General features: G+C 45.4%; 1 protein-coding gene across 1 annotated transcript in view; it reads left to right on the top strand.

Moving 5' to 3' along the window:
• The window catches only part of COL19A1 (collagen type XIX alpha 1 chain), a 2318824-nt gene that overhangs the window by 1633386 nt on the left and 662572 nt on the right, over nt 1–22866 (top strand). The window contains exon 19 of the mRNA XM_069235722.1: nt 5037–5090. Within this exon, the coding sequence (XP_069091823.1) occupies nt 5037–5090 (54 nt within the window). The remainder of the gene's footprint in view (nt 1–5036; nt 5091–22866) is intronic.

Raw genomic sequence — 22866 nt, 5'->3', positions numbered from 1 at the left:
TCCTGTGGAATATTGGTATAGAGGCACTCTATATCCAAACCCACCAAAAGATCCTTCTCTTTATCAAAACGAAGTTCCTTGATGAGGTAGAGTACATTCCTTGTATCCTTGAAATAGGAGGGCATTTTCTCCACTAGAGGCTTCAAGAACAAAATATCACAAAACTGTGTCAATGGTTCTAAAATGTAATCAATCCCTGAGACTTTTGGGTGTCCAGGGAGGGGCTTCATGGGTTTATATACCTTCAGTAGTGTATAAAAATACAAAATCACTGGTGATTCCTTACACAAAAAGTCGGCCTCATTTGTTTCAATCCATCCATTGTCCAGTGCTTCCTGGACTAGGGTCCTGATTTCCCTTCACAAGATCGGGGTGGAACCCCTATCATGGATTCTTTAATTGCGTTCATCCGAGAGGCGTCTAAGAAATTCTGCCTCATAGTTTTCCCACGTTTAGATCACTATTGCTCCCTCTTTATGTGTAGGTTTAATAACAATCCTTATGTCCCTACTCAGTTCCTGTAGAGCCTTTGTCTCCTGTGATGTGAGATTCAGAAAGGGCATTTTTTATTTCTCCAATTCTCTTCTAAGTCATAGACTAGTGCTTGTTCAAAGGCACCCACCTCTGGAGGTAGTTGGGATAGAAGTTTCTGACGCCCCTCTGTATACCCCCTTCATCCTGTACATCAAAAAACACCCTGAGACTTATCTTCCTGAAAAATTCCACTAATTTACACCTTAATTCAGACTGATCAACCTCATTAGTGGGAATAAAGCTCAATCCTTTTCCTGATCTTTGCCTGTTCCTGGCAGGAATTCCTGACTCATACTTCTTGTCACTCTTTGGTTCAAATCCTCCCATTGCATTCTGGGTCCTCTTCTCCTCCACCTACCTATTTCCCTTCCTCTTCCTCGTCCTAGAAAAGGGCTCAGTTCTGATTGTAAAGGATAGTGGAAAGGATGGATTTGTAGATACATTGGTGGCCACCCACATCTTGGCCCCGGTAAGAGGTAAAAGTTTGACCTCGTCCCTGTCAATGACCTCTCCCTCGCATTTGTAGTCTATGTTCGTATTAGCTGTTATTACTCCCTAAGCTAGATGAGTCTGTGTCCCTTCTCCCCTAGGGATTCTATCCAGCATTTTGTTTCTCCTTCTGCCTAATATAATCCCCATTGATGGAGGGATACACTTTCTCCCGGGAGAATTTTTTCAGGTCTTTCTGTAATTTATTCATCTTTGACTGGGTCAGGTAGTCCTTATACTCCGTGACCTCTCTGCTTGTCTCCTCTAATTTCTTTTAAAGGTTGTCAGTTGTATCTGTATTTTCAAAGTATTCTAACTGGTCTGTACCTGTATTAAAAGCATGTCTGAAATCTTCTTGGCTGTGTTGATAATCAGAATGAGCCAGTCCTTGTGCATCTCAACGCTATTAGGGACCAACCTCTCCTAAACGCTGCATCTTCAAGAAGATGAATGGTTCATTTGTCACCAACAAGCCCCTAGGTACTACATTTGCCCTTAGATACTCAGTGACAATTGCCCCGTGTAGGACTGATTTTAGTTGGGCCTTCTTTAGTTCCAATAATGTGTCTCACCCTTCACCTTGGGTGAGCACCTAGTTAAAGGTACTTTCTTCCAGCAGGAATGGTCTTGTCAGGATTGAAACTGACGCTTTATCGCAATATGACAGTCCCTGTTCCTCAGACATCTCTTTCTGAGTTTCTTAATATATTAGTGTATCTGTTATGTCAAAAGTCACCCACACCAGACCAATTGTCCACAAAAGTCCCAACAGCTAACACTGCCATACTATGACTATCCACGCACCTAGCCTAGAGGTGATGGGAGGAATCATTCTGTCCTCTTCCTCCTTTACCATACACCAAACACACACTCTAAGAGGGTACAGAGGTAAGAAAACCTTTTTTTAATCCGGAAATCCTTTCCCACCAATTATTGGTGGACTCACTGACTAATTTAGTGGCATGCTTCATCATTGGACTCACTACTACGCTCAGGTGTAGACCAATATCCTAAAGGTCCTATTTCCAAAAAGCCGGCGATCTGTTACAGCAGTTAGAAATTACTAAAATTGTCTCAGTGGGTACCCACTAGTGTCTTTCTTCTCAGGTCCCCCTGACAGGATTAAAAACAATGTCTCCTGGGGCCCTGATCAGGATATTAATGTCCTTAGTCCCCCTCTGCTTATACCAGCATGTTTAAGCCCCTTTCCTAGCTTCTAATGATCTGCAGGCCTTCTTCAGGGTATCAGATCCCTCTTATCAAATTCCATATCTTGCTTCCCCCTGTTACCTATATGTTGGGAGGATGATTTTGGCCATCATTTCCCAATTACACACATAAGTTTGATGCCCATCCTATTTTGACAAGTATTTGGTTTCCTGGGGCATAGTTATTACCCTCTAAACTAGATACTGCCACTAACTCTTCATTCCAATATGACGGGAGAGTGGGTTCCTTACATGTGACCTACAAGCAGACTAGATCATTCATGGCATCTGCTCACACACGGAGGTTAGTTTTTACATTCTCGATAATACAAAAACATTTTTGATGCCCATTCTATTCGTACAGTTTTGGGGATTTTTTATTTTGTCTCCTGCCCCTGAACTCTCCATTCTAATATGGCCGATGGAGAGTAGGTCGTTTTCATGTGACCCATGAGCAGAGCATTTATGGCATCCGCCCGCACAGATCAAAGTGTCAGGTGGGCAGGGTGCTTTTGCCAGTGACCAGGCAGTTTAGAAAAAGTGAATTTCACGAGTAAGGTGAGAACTTGGGGCTTAATGAGGGTGATGTTCCCCATTTAGTGTGCAGGGAATCTCTTCAAATTCCTGTTTTAAAGTGAATATGTTTTGTCATTTCTTTTTAGAGTTTTTCATCCAGTCTCATACTCAGAGTTGCACAAGATTTAATTGCGCAGTTTTTGGCATCATTTGTAGCGCCCATTGAATGCAAGCTTTAAAAGGACGCATGCATTGGAATCAATGGGCTTCCTTACACTTTGCTGTACTAGCCTCAGAATATTTGACGCTTGTGGAGCAAAGCGCAACAATAACGTAAAAAACTTGACGCTATCGTTTCTGATGCTGCCATGGTGCGCCGTATCTTAAATACAGTGCACTCATGGTGGCGTTAGAGGGGGAGCAAGAAAAGTGGCGCTTCACAATGTGAAGAGCCACTTTTCTGAAATCTGGGCCCAAGATTCTTCTGATGAACCCATTCAATGATACACAACGATAAACAGAGACACAGTGTCTCACGTTATGTTGCCATTGTAGGACTACCTCCCAAAATGGACTGACATATAAAAAGATAATACAGACATTATTGATTAATATTAGGGAAATGTAATATTATTTGATAATCATTTTTTGTCTTGTACAAATTGTCGTATGTCTGGTTTATGTGTATGAACCAAGAAAACCCAGAGACTGTGACCAAAACTAAGATCATTTCCTCAATATTGAATAGGGGAATAAAGATCTTCTGTATGCCTTATAATGAGCATTTCGGTGCCAAATGTAGGTTTTGACTGAGTTTAACCTTGATTATAATTCTTCTCTGATACATCATCCTATATCCTTTATTACTATTGTTCATGCCCAGACGCATTAAGGTCACTTGGGAGTTCCCTTAGGTTTTTCTTATATACTGTTGTTTTTCAAACATATGCTTTTTTGTGTTGCTTTATTGTGTTGAGTTTCTCATCTTGTAGTTTGTTGTTCTGTTAGTGTCTTGTTACAATGTTTTTGTGCTGCTTTTTTGCTATGCTGTGTTTTCATTTTATCGTTACTGCATCATGTTGCCCTACATAGTTCCTTTACAAGTTTCAACAAATATGGTCATAGTTCTACACAAACGTAACCAAGTCCATTAAAATTAAAGTGACATAATTATTTACCTGTTCTGAAGATAGGGACATACCACTACTCCGGCTCCTCTATCTTTAAGGACACCAGCAAGTCTAAAACTATGCACTAAGCATGTATTAAATGATCACTTATCTTGCTCCCTCTATGTGATTCCACCCTTAATCTACAGTTCCACCTTTGCATCCAATCTAGAAATACTACTCTGTGTGTAACCCAAAAGTTTACATTATGTTCCTTTTAATCTTCACATTTGCCATTTTTTCTGCGAGTGTTTCTTACAATCCCTATAATGAAAAGCCAAACAAGGAAAATCATGATGGTTATAAAACGTTTTCCTATCTTGTTTCAGTAGATACTGTGTTTTGAAGAGATTGGACAATAATTAATATATACCTAACTGCAATGTGAATTGTATATATTTTTATTCCACAGGGTAACCCAATTTCACTTTGCATTCTATGACTGCGACTTAGGGCCCGATTACGAGTATGCAGCCCTAGGATCGCTGTACCCGTGATGGCGATCCGACTGCTGCGTTCTTGGAGGTTCGACTGCCATGTTATGATGCTGGTGGTCAGACCGCCACAAGACCCCCACAACTGCCAGAAACAGAGATCCCACAGTTGTGGCATTGCAGAAAGCCTTGGTCAAGCAGAGCAGTGCCGAACTCCGCACTGCTGTGCTGATCATGACTTGCCTTTCCACCTAGCTTTTCATGGTGGGAACACTGCCATGAAAAGGTCAGCAGAACGGCAGAGAGGGGGCCACAGGGGGGCCCCTGCATTGCCCATGCCCATGTCATGGACAGTGCAGCAACGGCAACAGTGCACATTCCGACAGTGCTGGTGGTGCAGACACTGCGGTGGCATTGGCCTCGGCTCTCCCTTAGAGCCAAAGCAAATGCTGCAGCACTGTCTACACCATACGTCCCCATGGGAACATTCTAATAGTGCAGTCGGGAGGTCCCCAGCTTGGTGCCGTCCTCCTGACCAGCGTATTGGTTGTCAAATGGTCAGACCACCAAATTCGTAATCGGACCTTAGTTTAAGGTTTCAGGTTTATAGCATCGCGCACATTTACTCATCAGAAATAATTCAGCTTTTTAGTAATATGTGTGTTTTTTTCTCTTTCTCTTGACAGGCTTCTCTTGAATTCTCACAAACACTAGAATCACAGAGGCATAATTTTGTCAAGGTACAGAAACCGTATTTATCATTGCATTGCCTTGCACCTATCAATATTTTTCTATGTCTGTTAATTTAACACTAAATGGATTGCCACAGGATGAATTTGCTTCCAGTTTAGGAAAACCTTACTGCCTAAGGAAATGTGCTGGGAAACTGGTAAGGTCGGCAGCTCATTGATTGTCAATCTTTGGTAGACTACAGTCTGACCACCTGTTGTTTATTTGTTCACTGCACTAAAGCCATGCCACCAGGTATTCCAAAATATCTTCACAATAATAACAACTTTTAAAAAGTTGAAAGTGTGCTAAACATGCATCTATTATTATATGTATCAAATAAAGTCCAGTAGCTAAGAAAAACAACACTATTTTCACCTACTCTCATCATTGCACAAGGAGATTCAGGAAACAAACAGAACATGGATCATAAACTGAGATGCAAAACCACAAATGTTTTGAGTTTCACACCTTCATTTGCACCAGCTGAGGGTATCAGAGGTTTTGTAGCATTATTCCAATTAATGTACTATTCTATCTCCAGTCGTAGAATATTTGGGAAAAGTGCAACTTTTCTTAAAATAATCTAGGAGATTTATACAGTTAATGTAAAACAGGGTTGAAAAGCCAGAATTTATGGCCTCCGCATAATACCAGAGACCACTTTTCTTTGTGCGTCAGCTAACCTAAAAGGTAGGAATCCCAAAACGACACAGATTGCATATTTTTTTTAATTCAGTAATCCTGTTTATACCCAAAATTTGTAGACAACAGGTAAGCCTCCACAAGGTAAAATGTAGGAATGTTTATCTAATCTCAAAAGTCAAGTTGATCCTCAAAGAATACTGCAGGAATTAATGAAGAGTGATTTGACACAAAGACAGAAGCAGTGAATTATGGATAAAGCAGGCATAGGCGTGAATGAAGATGTCTATAATAACCAAATCTCTCTACCAAGAGAGTATCATTGTTTTGGGACCTCCACCACCCACAAGGTAGTCTTGCATTCTCTAGCTGCCAAAGCAAAGGATTGGTCCATGTTCATTCAGATGTTCATTTGCAATAGATCAAGTACTGGAAAGAAGTTCACTGAACCTGAAGCTGATATTTACAAGGATAATTAGTCTAGCCTTCTATTCTTAATCCAGTCATGCCTAGGTAAAGCCTCACAGCTTCTATTGAAAGATTAGGAATGTCTCAAAGAAATGTTTCTGAAGATACCTCTCAGTATACATTCAAGTTAAAACTTGGTGTGGTGAGGACTCTAATGCTTATTAACTACTTGCAAAATAATGCTAAACAATATAAACTCCATCCTAGTTTTCCCAAAAACGAATCAAGTCCTACTCATGCTTGTCTATCACATAATATAAGAGTGGAATAACCTATATTAAGCCATAACTATGGCATTTACTTGAATAGAATTCACCTTTCATTCATAAAACAGGAAAATTCAGGTGTCTTGGATATGAGCTATATGTTTTGATAAAATTAATCTCAAGGGATACAGACATTAAACGTAGGCCCAATTTGCTTTGATAACTTCAGTAAAGGGTATTATTGTACACCTTCTCAAGTTTTCACACATTTCCCTTGCCCACCTAGCTCAAAAACTCTGAAATTATGAGCAACCTCTTGGGATTCACACAAGGGACTGGCACTGTGTCTGCCCTTTCAAGAAACTCAATGTTAGAGCACTGTAACTAAATTAACTGTTTTAGTACATAGCTGTAGGTAATCCACCTTTTATGTGGAGTCACGTGGAATCTTTGCATTTTGCTGGACACTATGGCCCTCATTCTGACCCTCGCGGTCCTAAACCGCCAGGGCCGCGGGCAACGGAAGCACCGCCAACAGGCTGGCGGTGCTTCATTGCCCATTCTGTCCGCGGCGGTAAAGCCGCGGTCAGAAAAGGGGATCCGGCGGTTTCCCGCCGGAATACCCCTGGCAGGGCTGAACCTCCATGGCGGCGCTGCAAGCAGCGCCGCCATGGGGATTCCGACCCCCTTCCCGCCAGCCTGTTTCTGGTGGTTTTGACCGCCAGGAACAGGATGGCGGGAACAGGTGTTGTGGGGCCCCTGGGGGCCCCTGCACTGCCCATGCCACTGGCATGGGCAGTGCAGGGGCCCCCTAACAGGGCCCCAGCATGATTTTCACTGTCTGCATAGCAGACAGTGAAAATTGCGACGGGTGCAACTTCACCCGTCGCACCCCTGCAACACCGCCGGCTCTGTGTTGCAGGGCCTTTCCCGCTGGGCCGGCGGGCGCTCCTTTGGTTGGCGCCCGCCGGCCCAGCGGGAAAGCCAGAATGGCCTCCGCGGTCTTTTGACTGCGGAGCGGCCAAATGGCGGTGACCGCATGGCGGGCGGCAGTCAGAATGACCACCTATATCTTTGCTGACTTGAGAACTCTATGGACTTTACTTCTGCTTCCCTGTAACAAAGTGCATATGCTTCCCCTTTAATCATGGTTAAATTGGCACACTACTAATTGATATATATTAATTCACTTATAAGTCCTTACTTTATGGTACAAATGTACCCAGGGCCTGGAAGTTAACTAATGGACTTCAGAACCTATTGTGGCATCCACCATAGTGACAGTGGAAACATGGCTTTAGGCCTACTAGTGTAACCTGACTGTAGCAGTGTAAAACTGTGATTCAACATGTCAAAAGTTTTCTTTTAAATATCAAGCCACCCCTATGTAGACCTTGAAGCCACAAGACAGGGTGCATGGTAATTAAAAGTACGACACGTAGAAATGTAATGTTAACATGTCCATAAAGTGACCAAGAGCCAACCACAACTAGCTGTTGTATGTCGAAAACCACAGTGCAGATTAGAATGTTGAAACTGTATCTCTAGAAAAATAATTAAACAACTATTTTAATAGTTAATAAAAATCCAATTTAATCGTGAAGTCAGATCCGTCATAAATATTACGTTAAAGTTGCTCAAGAAAGTTACATTTAACCTGCCCGAAGTTCCTGGAGGCTACTTAACATCTGCTCTCCAGCTTCTGGCAGACAGCAATAGCCTTGATTAGTGTGGCAGGATGTGAAATGTCTCACAGGAGTGAACTATGGGCCGACCTGAAGGTGTCAGGATGACTCCTCTGAACTTTGCAGAATATGCAGGGTACGGGTTGCGGACAACCAATCTTGAGTATCACATTCTGCTGGTCAGGTCTGTTGGGTTTACATATAACCCTTGGGGCACAGTTGAAAGGATGCTAAGACAATTCTTGTGGATCCACAGTCTGGTTGCTGAAGGACCCTGCTTTTGTCCTACCAGACTTCTGTATCGGTGTAAGAGCCCTAAGGCTGATCTCATCTTCAAGCTACCGAGATGCAACAAACTACAAGAGGCATTTTCATAAAAGTACCTATCTGACCAGTGGCAACTGGACCTGGACTTGACCCTGCTGTTGGCCTCTGCCTGACATTCTGTAAGTCTATAGGTGCCCCCCTGAGGTTCTTCTTTAGTAGTGTACTTGAATGGTGGATTGGGACTTAAGAATAAGTCAGAAGGTAAAACCGATGACGAGGACAAACCTGTTTGGTTTAGCCGAATTGCACTTTTATCACTTTGGGTACTTTATTACTGATTTTGTACTTGATAAATACTTTACACATTGCCTAAATTAAGCTGATATGCTCTGTGCCAGGGGTGAGATTATTTCTTGAGGTGGGTAGTGATTCACCCCAAATAAGAATCCAATTTCTTACAATAGCTTTCACAAATAAGATCAGATAAAGTTCTGCCAAGGTTAAAGTCAGTATGTGGCATTCAGAGAAATACAGAAGACTAAGTTAAGACCTTTTCAAGTGACTATTTTCCACATTTGAAACATCTTCTCTCTAGTCATAGGAAAGCTATGTATTCCACTATGAATAACGCTTGTGGAATTGCTTCAGGTTACTGTGCTGGTCAGCAATAAAGACTCCTAGAGGGAGAACGTCTTCTCTACATCAACATTTAATAAAAAAGACGTAGTGCATGTTTTTGTCTGTTTCTTCCTTACAAATGAGGATTGAGAAGTCATGGAGAAGGCTTGGAATTGAAAAAAAAACAATTCACCTTGAAAATCTGTCATTTACATTGGAGTTTCTGGCCTTGTGCAGTTTTCTAGTGTATTGGTATGTAAACACCCTATAAACTAAATCTGACTAAGCCCATGCTAATCAGAGAAGCCCAGTATATGCGGGCACATTTACAGTTACGAAGCCACGCCCTCGAAAAGGGCAAGCAGTTCACCTCTTTCCACACCGCATATAGAGCAATGGCTTCAACAAGCTACTGTAGGTGGGTTCAGTGACACACCTTCCCTAGTCATAGAGGCACGGTGACAAGAGACTCTCCCACAAATTAAAGATTATAACATCACGGTTTTACTAAGTGACTGTGAGGTACGTCTAAGCACGCCAGTTGCCAATAAAGGACCAGAGAGATCGGTGATGTGCATATTAATATTCCATTATCTGCAACAAATGTACATAACTATCAACATCAAGTGTCTTTGCAATCTGGTACATAAAATAAATTGCAAAAGGTTTAGGCTTACTAGGTGAATAACGTTTTTATAAGAACTTCCTCTGGGACTACTTGGAAACATGTTTGTTCTTTTAGTTCCACTCCATGTTGTGTTGCAGCCCATCCAAATCTTTCATTCTAGCAGTATCTGCAACACATATGATATCTGACTTGATCATGTAAAATAACACGTTTATGTGCATGGCCATCATGTCATGCGCGGCCTTCCATTCTTCTGTTGTGCAAGCAGAGCAAGAAGCCTGTGTGGGTAAAGCACTGTGCACAGAGAATGTCGGCACTTTTATCTGATGTGAAAGTCCTAAGGGATAGCACCAAGGGGGTGAGACATTTGGCTGTGTCTTTTTAAAGTTTATCTGTGTTGTTGACTGCTGTACACTTCTTTATAAAACCTAATGATCCAAAGGGCAGCCTGCTTCTTGAAAACCTCTAGGGGTCTACAGGCTTCACAGAAAGACTTGTAGAAAATATTGCATTAAAGACAGCAAGAGAAGCTTGTTGTATAGTGTACTCTTTGCTGCAGCACAAAACTGCATCCCCTACACACTAATACACTTGCACACAAATACACATATAATATTCCATAAAAACAAAGGATAGTTTAGTCTGCCAATGATATCACATTATGTATCATTTAATTGTTTGAAACAAATCCACACATTACCTATCTATGCAGTCTTACCCCAGACAATGTACAATGTAATAAAAATAACTACCATATCAATAGGAGAAGAAAAGAAGAGATAATGAACTCAATGATGATTGGTTCTTCATTAAACTGTAAGTCTAACTGATCCTCATACTCACTCCTGCACGTGGGCCATTACGAAAAAAGATAGAGCACAGTTGAAAGATTTGCATAGCGACACATTCAATTTTACTTGGATGGCGGCCTAAAAGATACATATACAATGCTTAATTTGAGCTAGTCGCTTCCGGCACTCGGCAAAAGCACTTAGGCCCGTATTTATACTTTTGACGCTAAACTGCGCTAACGCAGTTTAGCGTCAAAAAATTTTGCCCCGGCTAACGCCATTCTGAAGCGCCATGCGGGCTCCGTATTTATCGAATGGCGTTAGCCGGCGCAAGCAGACCGGCGCTGCCTGGTGTGCGTGGAAAAAAACCACGTACACCAGGCAGCGCCGGCGTAGGGAAAAATGGCATTAGGGCGTCTTAAAAATGGCGCAAGTCAGGTTGACGCTAAAAAATCGTCTTAACCCGATTTGCGCCATTTTAAACGACGCCCAGACGCCATTTACATGACTCCTGTCTTAGTAAAGACAGGAGTCATGCCCCCTTGCCCAATGGCCATGCCCAGGGGACTTCTGTCCCCTGGGCATGGTCATTGGGCATTGTGGCATGTAGGGGGGCACAAATCAGGCCCCCCTATGCCAAAAAAAAAATATAATTTTTTTTTTTTATACTTACCTGAACTTACCTGAATGTCCCTGGGGTGGGTCCCTCCATCCTTGGGTGTCCTCCTGGGGTGAGCAAGGGTGGCAGGGGGGTCCCTGGGGGCATGGGAGGGCTGCTGTGGGCTCATTTTGAGCCCACAGGTCCCTTAACGCCTGCCCTGACCCAGGTGTTAAAAAGTGGCGCAAATGCGGGGTTTTCGGCCCCGCCAACTCCCGGGCGTGATTTTTGCCCGGGAGTATAAATACGACGCATTTGCGTCGCCGTCATTTTTTTAGACGGGAACGCCTTCCTTGCATCTCATTAACGCAAGGAAGGCGTTCACGCAAAAAAATGACGCTATTTGCCCATACTTTGGCGCTAGACGCGTCTAACGCCAAAGTATAAATATGGCGTTAGTTTTGCGCCGATTTTGCGTCGAAAAAAACGACGCTAATTCGGCGCAAACGGAGTATAAATATGCCCCTTAATTGCCAACACCAGCACTTATAAAAGTCGTCCACATGGTGGAGCTGATTGTCTAATTTGCAGATAAGCACAACATCAGTTGTTTATTAATTAAATATACATTAAACATGACTAATACCTGCCAACCAAGCCACGCTTGCAGCTCTGGGGGTCTGAAGTAGTATGAACTGTCACACTTGTAGGAGTGTGATGGTTAGTTGTTGTGCTGATACTGTCATTGGTAGTGCTGGCATGGGCAATGGGTGGTGCAAGCTGCAGTGACCTCGTGATGAGGGCTTTGGTACTTATATTTTTACAGATTAAATACTGTACATGTATATCTTGAACCTAACAGGGGATCCTTGAATGGTGATGCCTATACCACCGAGGCCTACGGCATGCCTCACTCCCTCTTCTTTAATTCTTTTGCGAAACGCAAAGAGAAAAAGAAACATAGACACATAAGGCCCTATTCATAAAAGTATTTTAAGCTGTGAATTTACGTTTAGGGCCGAAAATTCCTTGTTTATGCCTGGCAGGCAGTGTTCTAAATGGGCAGTATCAGAGGTACTGAGTACCTGCACTTCTTTAATTTCAAAGGGAGAGTATCTGCACTTCTCAGGGGGATTAGTACTGTTAATGGGAAAGTATTGTTCAAGAAAAAGTCATTAGTTGTGCTTATGTGAATGTGCTTTTTGTCCCAGATTCACATAGGACATTGTTCCCTACTTTTTTCGTGGAGGAGAAGATATGCAATACTACACAACATTATGGGGGTGATTCTGACCCCGGCGGTCTTAGACCGCCGGGGCCAGGGTCGGCGGGAGCACCGCCGACAGGCCGGCGGTGCCCCGCAGGGCATTCTGACCGCGGCGCTTTGGCCGCGGTCAGTGCAGGAAAACCGGCGGTCTCCCGCCGGTTTTCCGCTGCCCCTAAGAATCCTCCAAGGCGGCGCAGCTTGCTGCGCCGCCGAGGGGATTCCGACCCCCCCTACCGCCATCCAGTTCCCGGCGGTCCGCCCGCCGGGAACCGGATGGCGGTAGGGGGGGTCGCGGGGCCCCCGTAAGAGGGCCCCTACGAGTATTTCACTGTCTGCTTGGCAGACAGTGAAATACGCGACGGGTGCAACAGCACCCGTCGCACCTTCCCACTCCGCCGGCTCGATTACGAGCCGGCTTCATCGTGGGAAGGACGGTTTCCCCTGGGCTGGCGGGCGGCCTTTTGGAGGCCGCCCGCCAGCCCAGGGGAAACCTCAAAATACCCACTGCGGTCTTCCGACCGCGGTACGGTATTTTGGCGGCTCCCGCCGGGCGCGCGGTGACCGCGCCCGGCGGGAGTCAGAATGACCCCCTATGTCCATAATCCAAACTTGTTTTTATTGAGCCATTTATGTCATTCTCATAGCTTTGCCATTTCAAAGTGATGTAAAACTGCTGATTTTGAATTAAACAATAGTACTCCATTTATTGAAAATGGAGAAGATAAAAGGCTGAGGCAACTTTCCGGGGATTCGAATTCTTGGCCTGCAGGTATGATCAAACGTCAGTGGCTCATCTTTATGACTTATTTGCTCTCTCTCTCTTTAGATGACATCATGCACAATCATTTGTCGTATGTGGACTGTGTGCTATATCATTTTTGTCCCGTAGTTTTAAGAGTCATTGCACCAATACCTCAGAAGTCAGTTATGACCTGCATATAATTTGCATGTTTGCCCTACTCATGATGGCAACCTATCCTATATGAATAAATATAGTATTAGATGCCTGTATGCATTCAGAATAATTCTTAAGCTTTAGCGGAATAGGGGTTCTGCTATGTCAGGTAGACGTCCATATTTACTTCCTTTAATGAACTAGTCATGATTTAAATATGTAAAGGAGGAAGGCTGCACAATTTTCATATGGTGGGCACGGTAAGGGAAATTTGTATATAAGTGAATCCCCTATGACTATCCCTATCGCTGTACAGTTGGGTGTCCTTTAAGGGAACTGCATGGGCTAAACCGTGTGGCTCCAGGGAAGTTTGGTTAAAACGGCTTTTTACCAGAGGTTAGATGTAGTAGACCTGAAAGTCAGAGAGCAGGGTGAGTGGGCATCAACCTCACACAGACTTCTGGAAAAAGGAATGATCACACCTGACCCAAACACAAGGCAAACATTGATGAGAGTAATGACGTGTTAGAAATACGACTCCCCGCAGTATTTAAACAAACAACATCCATTAATTAAAGCAACTACAAGAAGCAAAAGCTAATTAGATAAACTATACACTGGGCAAGTTCTACAGAGAAAATACACAAATAAACTACATACAAGTTGTAGAACACCGAACTAGAGCCAGATAATGATAAACTGCGGTTCCTGGGAATTGTTCACAAGTTCGAACCTAACAGAGTTTATTTGAGAAATGCACCCTGATTGATTGGGGGCATTGATGTGCTTGCAGGCAGTGTCTGTAATGACCTTGAGTGTTGTGGTCACTCCGATTAAAGTGTAAGGGTCACATGGTAATGATTTGTTCATAGTTTCAGTGCAATTGGGGAAATCTATACAATTTTTGGTGGACATTCAGCACACACATCATAGTTTTGTTATGGTAAATTGTGTGCAGTCCTATCAAGGTAGGAAAAATGTAAATGGATCAGTTAATGTGGAAAACTATTGTTATTAAATTTTGTTATCTGATAGAGACTTCTAGTTGCAGATTCCTTACCTTTGAATTTCCCCAGGCGTCAGACTGGATCCTGAGAATTTTTCTTTGAGCAGTACCTCTGCTCGCCGTCAGGTGATGCTGGTCGACTCCGCGGGCGTTGTTGGCATCGTGCTCGCCGTGATGACGTCACGGTCATATATAGGTGCCACCTTGGCGCGCTGACAACAGTTCTTTTCTTTCCCTGCCACCCTACACGCAGATCCGGAGAAGAGCTACCTCAGTCATTTTTTTACTACATTGAAATTTTTGTCGTATTTATGATGAGTTTGTGGATGCGTTGAGGGATGTCCTGAAAAAACGAATTAAAGCCCTGCGACTCCTGTCACAGAACTATGTCAGTGACGGATCCGCACCTTGTGTGGTTATGTTGCTTGGAGCGTGATCATAACTCAAAGTCGTGCTCCGAGTGTCGGGACATGAACCCAAAGGCTTTGAGTGAGCGGTCCCTAAAGTTCATGGCGGCCCGACACTCGACTCCGTGACACTCACGGTCCCGTTGAGGAGGAAAGTCTCGAGATCGACTGCGGAGTCACCACCACTCTTCATCCTCCAATTCATCAGGACATTCAGGTCACAAAAAGAAGAAGTTGAAGAAAGACAAGCGTTCTTCGACTTCACCCCGTCGATAGGATGATATGACGCGGGAAGAGCATCAACACTCTAGGCCTCCATCAACAGAGCCTTCTTCTGGGTCGGCTCCATGATTCCCTGACTTCCCGGGAGCCGGAGCCACCCCCTCCCAACTCAAAGAGTTTTACAAGGCCATGCGCCCCATTTTTGGGCTGGCTGACCCTTCTTCGGGCACAGGTGAGTCGGTTGGGATCCCTTCGATTTCAAAGGCGTCGGCTTAGGCCTCGGCTCCGGAGGGCCTCTCTGGATCCAATCGCTGGTCGTGCCACAATGGCCTTCCCTGGCATCGGGTCAGACGTTGACGTTTCTGATATCGGTTGGGCCCACAATCGACATTGATCCCATACTCATACCCGACGACCCGGAGCCGGAACAATGTTACTTGATGCCAATTTCGTTCTCTATGGGCTCTCTTGGGCCCGGGGTTGATTCAGATCATTATTCTTGTGGCTATGGATCGGGGGAGAGTATGGAGCGGTCGCTGGACCCTTTAGAATACCAGCTTGACCCCCAAATGGACTGGGTGCAGGATTTGGGTGATGCCAGTGGACTAGACACCTCCCCTGACACTGGTATGCTCTCTCCTCTAAGCATGGCTATGGAGGAGGGTGCTTCTTACTCGATGGTGGTGAGAAGGGCGGCTGAGGTCTTGGACCTCGAGCTTCTTTCTGTGGAGGTTAGGCCTAACATCCTAACCGACGTGCTTCATCCGGGGTCTTCCTCTTCCAAGCCCCTTTTACCATTCAATGAAGCATTGACAGACGTCCTTTTGAGTTCTTGGTCCAGACTCAGCACAGGGGCTCCTGTGAATAGGACGATTGCCCGCCGCCATCGGCCTGCGCCATCAGACCCAAAATTCCTGACCCAACACCCTACTCCTGAGAGCCTTCTCTTTCAGGCTTCTTCGTCATCTGGCGCATTCCCTGCCACACCCACTGGATAGGGAATCAAAAAGACTGGATAATTTGGGGAAGAAGTTGTTTTCTTCCAACAGTCTAGTGCTGCGGTCTGTGAACAGCGCATGCCTTTTGGGTCCCTTTCCCATACTCTCTGAGATACGGTCGCACAAGTGGTGCCTGCAGTTCCGGAGGAAGCCCGGGCTGTCCTATCCCAAGCCGTAACAGATGGAAAGGATGCAGTTCATGATTCGTTGTGGACTGGATACAACTGACTCTCTGGGCAGATAGGTTGCATCGATGGTGACATTGAGATGCCACTGCTGGCTGAGAACATCTGGCTTTTCGGGGGATGTCCAGCAAACCTTGATGGACATGCCCTTTGATGGCACACGTCTCTTCGGTGACAAGGTGGACTCGGCGCTCAAGCGCTTTAAGGATTCCCGAGCCATGGCCCTGTCCCTTGGCCTCGCGTCTGCACCTAGACCCCAGCAGTCCGACCTTTCGCATCCTTTCATGGCTACGGAAGGGGCACCCAACTACATCCTTTTCCACCTGGCCACAGACCCCAGCATGCTGTACAGCCCCGGCACGGCCGCAGACGTGGTGATCAGGGAACCAGCGGGTCGCCCATTCCACCCCACCCCCTCCTCACCCTCCAAGCCTTCCTAGTCTGCAGGTACATCAGGAGCCAGTAGGTGGCAGAATACGCCATCACCTGCCCCAATGGCAAGCCATTACCTCAGACAGTTGGGTACTCCAAATTGTCCAGAGGGGCTACTCCCTCCCCTTCGAGACATCTCCTCCAACCATGCCACCTTCATACAGTCAGACATCAGAGGATCATATGGCACTTCTCCAAGAGGAAGTCCAAGCCCTTTTGGCCAAAGGAGATATAGAGAGGGTTCCATTGCCAGAAGGAGGTCGAGGTTGCTATTCCTGCTACTTTCTGGTTCTGAAAAAAGACAAAGGTCTTCGACCTATATTAGATCTTCGGTCCCTCAATCTCTTCCTAAAAAAGAAGAAGTTCAAAATGTTAACATTGGCTCAGGTCCTACCTGCCCTCGATCCCGGAGACTGGATGGTAGTGTTGGACTTGCAAGACGCATACTTCCACATTCCCGTCTTGCCAGCCCACTGGCGTTACCCACAATTTGTGGTAGGTCATGAGCACTTTCAGTTTAACATGTTCCATTTTGGCCTTACCAGTGCCCCTCGGGTGTTCACAAAAGTGATGCTAGTGGTGGCAGCTCATCTGCTCAGGTTAGGGGCCCCAGTCTTCCCCTACCTCGACGATTGGCTGTTGAAGGTGAACTCGCCCCAGACAGTCGTCTCCCACCTCCAGACTACGGCTAACCTTTTGCATTCACTAACGTGCCGAAGTCACACCTGACTCCTTCTCAGATGCTCCCTTTCATCGAAGCTGTTCCTGATACAGTGCAGTTTCGGGCATATCCTTGCGAAAAGTGAGTCCAGGATATTCAGCCTATGATACAGATGTTTCAGCCTCTATCCTGGAGACCGCCGCCGGTATTCTGGGTTTCCCGCTGGGCTGGCGGGCGACCGCCAGAAGGCCGCCCGCCAGCCCAGCGGGAAACACCCTTCCATGAGGATGCCGGCTCCGAATGGAGCCGGCGGAGTGGAAGGGGTGCGACGGGTGCAGTTGCACCCGTCGTGATTTTCAGTGTCTGCATGGCAGACACTGAAAATCTTTGTGGGGCCCTGTTACGGGTGCCCCTTCAGTACCCATGCCATGGCATGCGCACTGAAGGGGCCCCCAGGGGCCCCACAACACCCCATACCGCCATTCTGTTCCTGGCGGCCAAAACCGCCAGGAACAGGATGGCGGTATGGGGGTCGGAATCCCCATGGCGGCGCAGCAAGCTGCGCCGCCATGGAGGATTCCCCAGGGCAGCGGGAAACCGGCGGTGGTTTTCAGTTTCTGACCGCAGCGGTACCGCCGCGGTCAGAATGCCCATGGGAGCACCGCCAGCCTGTTGGCGGTGCTCCCGCGGTCATTGGCCCTGGCGGATTTTACCACCAGGGTCAGAATAACCCCCTGAGTCTTTAAAATTTATTTTGGAGGTCTGCTTCTTTTGAGTGCCCACTTCTCTGCCTTCTCTTGCTTTAAAGCAGTCTGTCACTGCAGAAGCGACTCCATAGCTGATAGCCCCACAACACAGTCCATGGTAGTGAACGGAGTCCATACCTGGATGTGAGCCACAGTAATGTGTATCAAAAGGTTAGCCTAGGTCCTCAGCCCTACTCTTTATGTTTCTTTTATCATCCAATCTCCTTCCTGATATTTTCCCATACCCCCTCCATGTGACCTGCCCACTGAATCAAAGAGCGCCTTTTGAAGTGTACAAGGGAAGCTTGGCGCTCCCTTCTCAAGCATATGTCCCAACCTAGCTTACAGGAATGCAGCGATACACAAACCTGTCTGGAGACATTCCACTTCCTCCTCCCCATGTTTCACCATGCAGGCCTAGTGTCCCAAAATGGAACCTAGGGGCCTCCATGCATTGTACCATTCACTGGCACCCATACACCCAGTACATGTATACAGCCTGCACACTGCACAGCACTGTATCCTTCATTCACTGTACTAGTCATAGACACCCATGCGTCCAGCACATACATTTAACATGCACACACTGCAGAACACTTTATTTTTCCTGTACTGTACCACTCATAAGCACACATACATCCAGTCCATAAATTTAACTTGCACTCACTGCACAGTACTGCATTATCCCTGTATTGTACCCTTCCCAGCTAAATATACAACCAATGCAGAAACTCAGCTCAGAAGCTGCACAACACTACACTCCAAACCGATGTTGGCTGAGGGTGAGTTAAGTAAAAGCAGTGGAACTTTACCTGAGTTAGGTTATAGGCCTCATGTTGGATGGTCACCCCTCACTTTTTGCTGCTTGATGCTGTTGCTTTTGACCTGAAAGTGTACTGAGACCTGCTAACCAAATCCTAAAACCAGTGCTCTTTGTACTAAGATTTTGCAAACCCAATTGGCAAGCACTTTACCACCCCAGTAAGACCCTAGTAAATGGTACCGGTGGTACCAAGGGTAGGGATGGTAAAGTGGTCACCAGGGCTGCAGCATGGAATGTGCCATCCTGTTTGACCCAGGTAAAGGTAAGCCTGCACATCTGCCATGTCAGCCTGTGCAAGCAGCTTGTCTGCTCAATTTCGGCTCTGCTTACACCAAGTGCAGACAGAGTCCATTCTGTGCCCAAAGTACAGGTCAGTCACCCCTAAGACAAGCCTCTTATAGCCCAGGATGCAGGGTGCACTGTGTTATGAGTGTGAACATATATGCACAAGCATATATGACCCTGTGGCATTCAAAACTCAATGCTACCGCAAGTGACTGGCAGTCCATAGGATAACATGATCTGGCACCCGGCAGTCCCCAGATGTCTAGCTCCATGATGGCCTGCTGATTTTCACTATGCTTGATGTCAAACTCTGTGCTTTTTAACCCTGAGCATGAGTCTTGCGCTCAGTTAGCTAGGATGTACATTGGTGGCGTCCTTAGAGGATGCTCACCAAGATACCAGCTTTCTCTTGCCTTGGCAGGCTGCCCTGAGCCATTTGCCACCAAGACAAGAGTCTACCCTCCTGCTTGGCATACTAACAGTTTTCCCAGGATGGAGACAAAGGACCTGGGCAGGATGGAGGTCACACCTCCGACCTCCCAGGATGGCTAATGTTTACAGTGATCAAGGTGGTGAGCCTCGAAGGCTTTTACCGCCCTTGACATGTAATCTCTGTCCCCCACCTGAGGACAAAGCACTTCCCACCCTGCCCAGGCTGACAGGTGGGAAAATTAGTTATTCAGGATGCGTACACTTCCAAATGGCCAGCCACACCTCTAAGGTGGACTAGGAGGTCTGTACAGCTGAGGGAAGGTTCTGCCATGTTGGAAAAACTTAGAATTAGTGGGTTCTGGGTAGAAAAGTGACAAACTCCCATAGGACGTCATCACTTCAGGTGCAGACTAGCCTCAGGGAGAGAAGCCCATTTGTCACTGTCTCTCACACCCTTAACACCCCCTAAACCTAAATTTAAGGGGCTCCCCTGGCACCAGAACCTCAGTTCTGGCATTGTATCCGAGAAGAGGCACAAAGTAGACAACATCACCGACAACAGGACTTGAAACTCCGCTGCCTTGCAAAGAGAGGACACTTAAGTGCCCTGAGGAGACCATATACTGGAGCTGTGTGATTGATATGTGCCCTCTAGTAAAAACTCATTGCTGCTAGCAAGAGGGACTCCAGTGGAAGCCAGAAAGTAAAGCAAACTCCCCTTAATAGTGGGACTAGTCGTCTGCAGAAGAATCGTCATGCTGTGTCACAAGAAGTCCAACCCGTCCGTCCCCTCATGAGTGAGCCCAAATAAATTTGGTTACCTGCACCCTGGGAGTGTAACAGACTCTGTCTCAAACATCACCGACACCAGAGCAGTTCCCAGCATAGTGGCTGACATCAGCAATTACCCCATTCCTGAGATCTTGCATCCTGAAGGAGGCGACTTTGAGAGAAGTGGCAAAGCATCTTTGGCACAACCCTCCTGTGATTGACAGCTGAAGGGCTAGCACTGCACCCAGACATCTCAGACGTGGTAGTGAAGATCCTGCTGTGAAATTTAGGTCCTGCGACCCCAAAGGCCTCTGCTCTCTGTGCTTTCCCCCATTGACTCCTAAGGTAACTGTTTGCCATTTAAAAGTGCATCTATTTTTCATCGCTTCTAAAATCCACATCTCCGGTTGTATGTAAGGTGAAAAGTTTCTATTGGTGTCTAAATTAAGATAAAAATCTGCTTTATTTTTCTCAATTAGTGTTGGAGTTCTTTTGAGTTGTGTCATTTACCTATAGTCCATGTGGGTGTTGTGAAATGCTTTACATTTGTTCCTCTAAGTAGCCTGACTGCTCTTTGTCACTCTACTAGGACTGAGCTAAGGTTTACTGGTGTCAACCGAAGATTCACTTCTGGGTAATGTGTTAGTGTTACTTGGTACGACCCCACAGTCATACTATATAATACTGCCACTTTGCTACACTTCACACCAGCAACACAGGTTAAAAAGGGCCTGTTACTGATCACCATGTGGTATGCAGCCACCACCATGCGTGTGCTGCTTAACTCGTGGTGAAGGCAGTAGCCTTTCGCCACCATGAGGTTAGTGCCCTCCTGGTCCAACAAGATCACAATCCATGAAACAGGTCAATGTCATGGTGCACATGTGTGATCCGTGTTTGCCTATGACAACAAAAATCAGCATTAGGGATTCAGACATTAGTACAGTGAGGGCACTCAGGACAGGGGTGCAAATCCATTACCATGGAGTAGGACTCTTCCGACCCATCAATGCCTCATTATCCAAGTATGCCCAAACATTTTAGCACATGCTGCAGTAATCACACATTGTGGGCTATTAGATGTAGCCTCACCTTCCAAAGCTTTATGCCTGCCAAACAAAGGTGGAAGTCTTGCTGGTTCGGATGGTTCTTGAAAACTGCTCTGCCGCTGGCAGCTGCTTGCTCACTAGGATGTGTAAAGCTAGTCAGACAGAATCAAAAGTTTTTGTTGTTATAGTGACTTGGTATATGAACCATTCTGGTTTAATTTCAAAGAGCTATTTCTGAATGTGGGCTTTTTTTACGTCCGGGATTAAGCTAATCAAAATCCTTTCTTGGGGCTATTTTTAAATATAGTCTCCTATGCCTGTGGTGCCCTGGAACACTTGGAGAGGCTGGGGAGGAGACCAAAGGATAGACTCTAGATCCTTGGGGTACTTCACTTGTTGCCAGTAGCTTCTGGAATCTGGAAGAGCCAATCTGGGTGAGATGATGCTGATTGAAAAGAGAAAGGAACCAATATAGTACAATGTTGCCAAATCTTGTCAGTGTTGACAGAATATGGATGGTGGACTTGGGGGTTGAATGTTTTGGTGCCTGGTGAGAGAACACGCAGGACAAAGAGGCAAATGTTGCAATTGATTTTGATACAAAGGTCCTTGTAAATGCCATGGATAATCCCTTGGATAATCCCTTGCACAGTGAGTCAATATGGTCTGAAACTAGCAGATAATAACGGAGGGAATCATATTGATTTGTCCGTGCAGTGTGGTGGTGGTAACTATGTGTCCGACAGATCTTAGTGGGCAGTTAACTTACTGAGTAATCTTAGCAGTCTCGTTCTAAGAAAGGGTCATGGGAAATAGTGTTTTCAACAACAAAACAAAACTTTTTGATATTGACCACCAACAGTTATTCTCTTTTGATCAGTCTGCTGACTAAATCACAGCTGATATTGCATACAAGACCTAGTGATATACAATGTCAACTATTTTGGCTTGACGACAAGACAAGGAGAACAATTGTCAACTTTGCACATGAAGAAGGGTACAACTTAAATATTCTACCTATGGCAGTATCTTGGGTGAGCCTGTCTTATCGGTTATTAATTCCATGTTCCTATGCTAGGTGAGACTGTTACTTTAGCGATACCAATTCCACACGCCATATACACGTTTTTTCTTTCCTGATAAAAAGTTCTCAGGCTGAATAGATATTAACCATAGTTAATTTTCAAGCTGCATATGTGCATTAACCGAAGGGAAACTAAGATAAGTTGAAGGTGCGTCTGGTTCCCTACCACAGTGTTTATGTTTAACTTTATGGCAAGTGATCTGCCTCCAAACCATGGCTGTAAAACCTAATATCCCATAAGAGGATAAACAATCGAAGTTAATATAGCTGGTAAAACTGCCCTTTATGTCTTAGTAAATAGCATTTTGTGTCAACAGGTATTGCAGAAAAGCATTTTGAAAGCAGTATGTGTAGCTAATGGACTCAAAATCGAGCTCATTGCAAAAGAAAAGGCATTGCCACTGTCACAGGAGTATAGAACTGCGATAAAACTGCGTGAGAAGAAGCAGAGCAGGGGAGTGATAATATTGGTAATGTAGTCGGAGTGCGCTCTTAAGTTCAAAATGTCTGACAGAGGATCGGGGCGATCAGTGATTGTCACATTAATGTGCTGGAGTCCCAGACGCTGAAAGATTTACATCACTTTTTAAAACAAATCCCCCTTAAACAAATTATTTC

This window comes from Pleurodeles waltl, chromosome 5 (assembly GCF_031143425.1).
Source record: "Pleurodeles waltl isolate 20211129_DDA chromosome 5, aPleWal1.hap1.20221129, whole genome shotgun sequence".
In the NCBI taxonomy this organism is placed as follows: domain Eukaryota; kingdom Metazoa; phylum Chordata; class Amphibia; order Caudata; family Salamandridae; genus Pleurodeles; species Pleurodeles waltl.
Note: the sequence above shows the minus strand (reverse complement) of the source record. Positions and strands in the feature narration are given on the sequence as shown.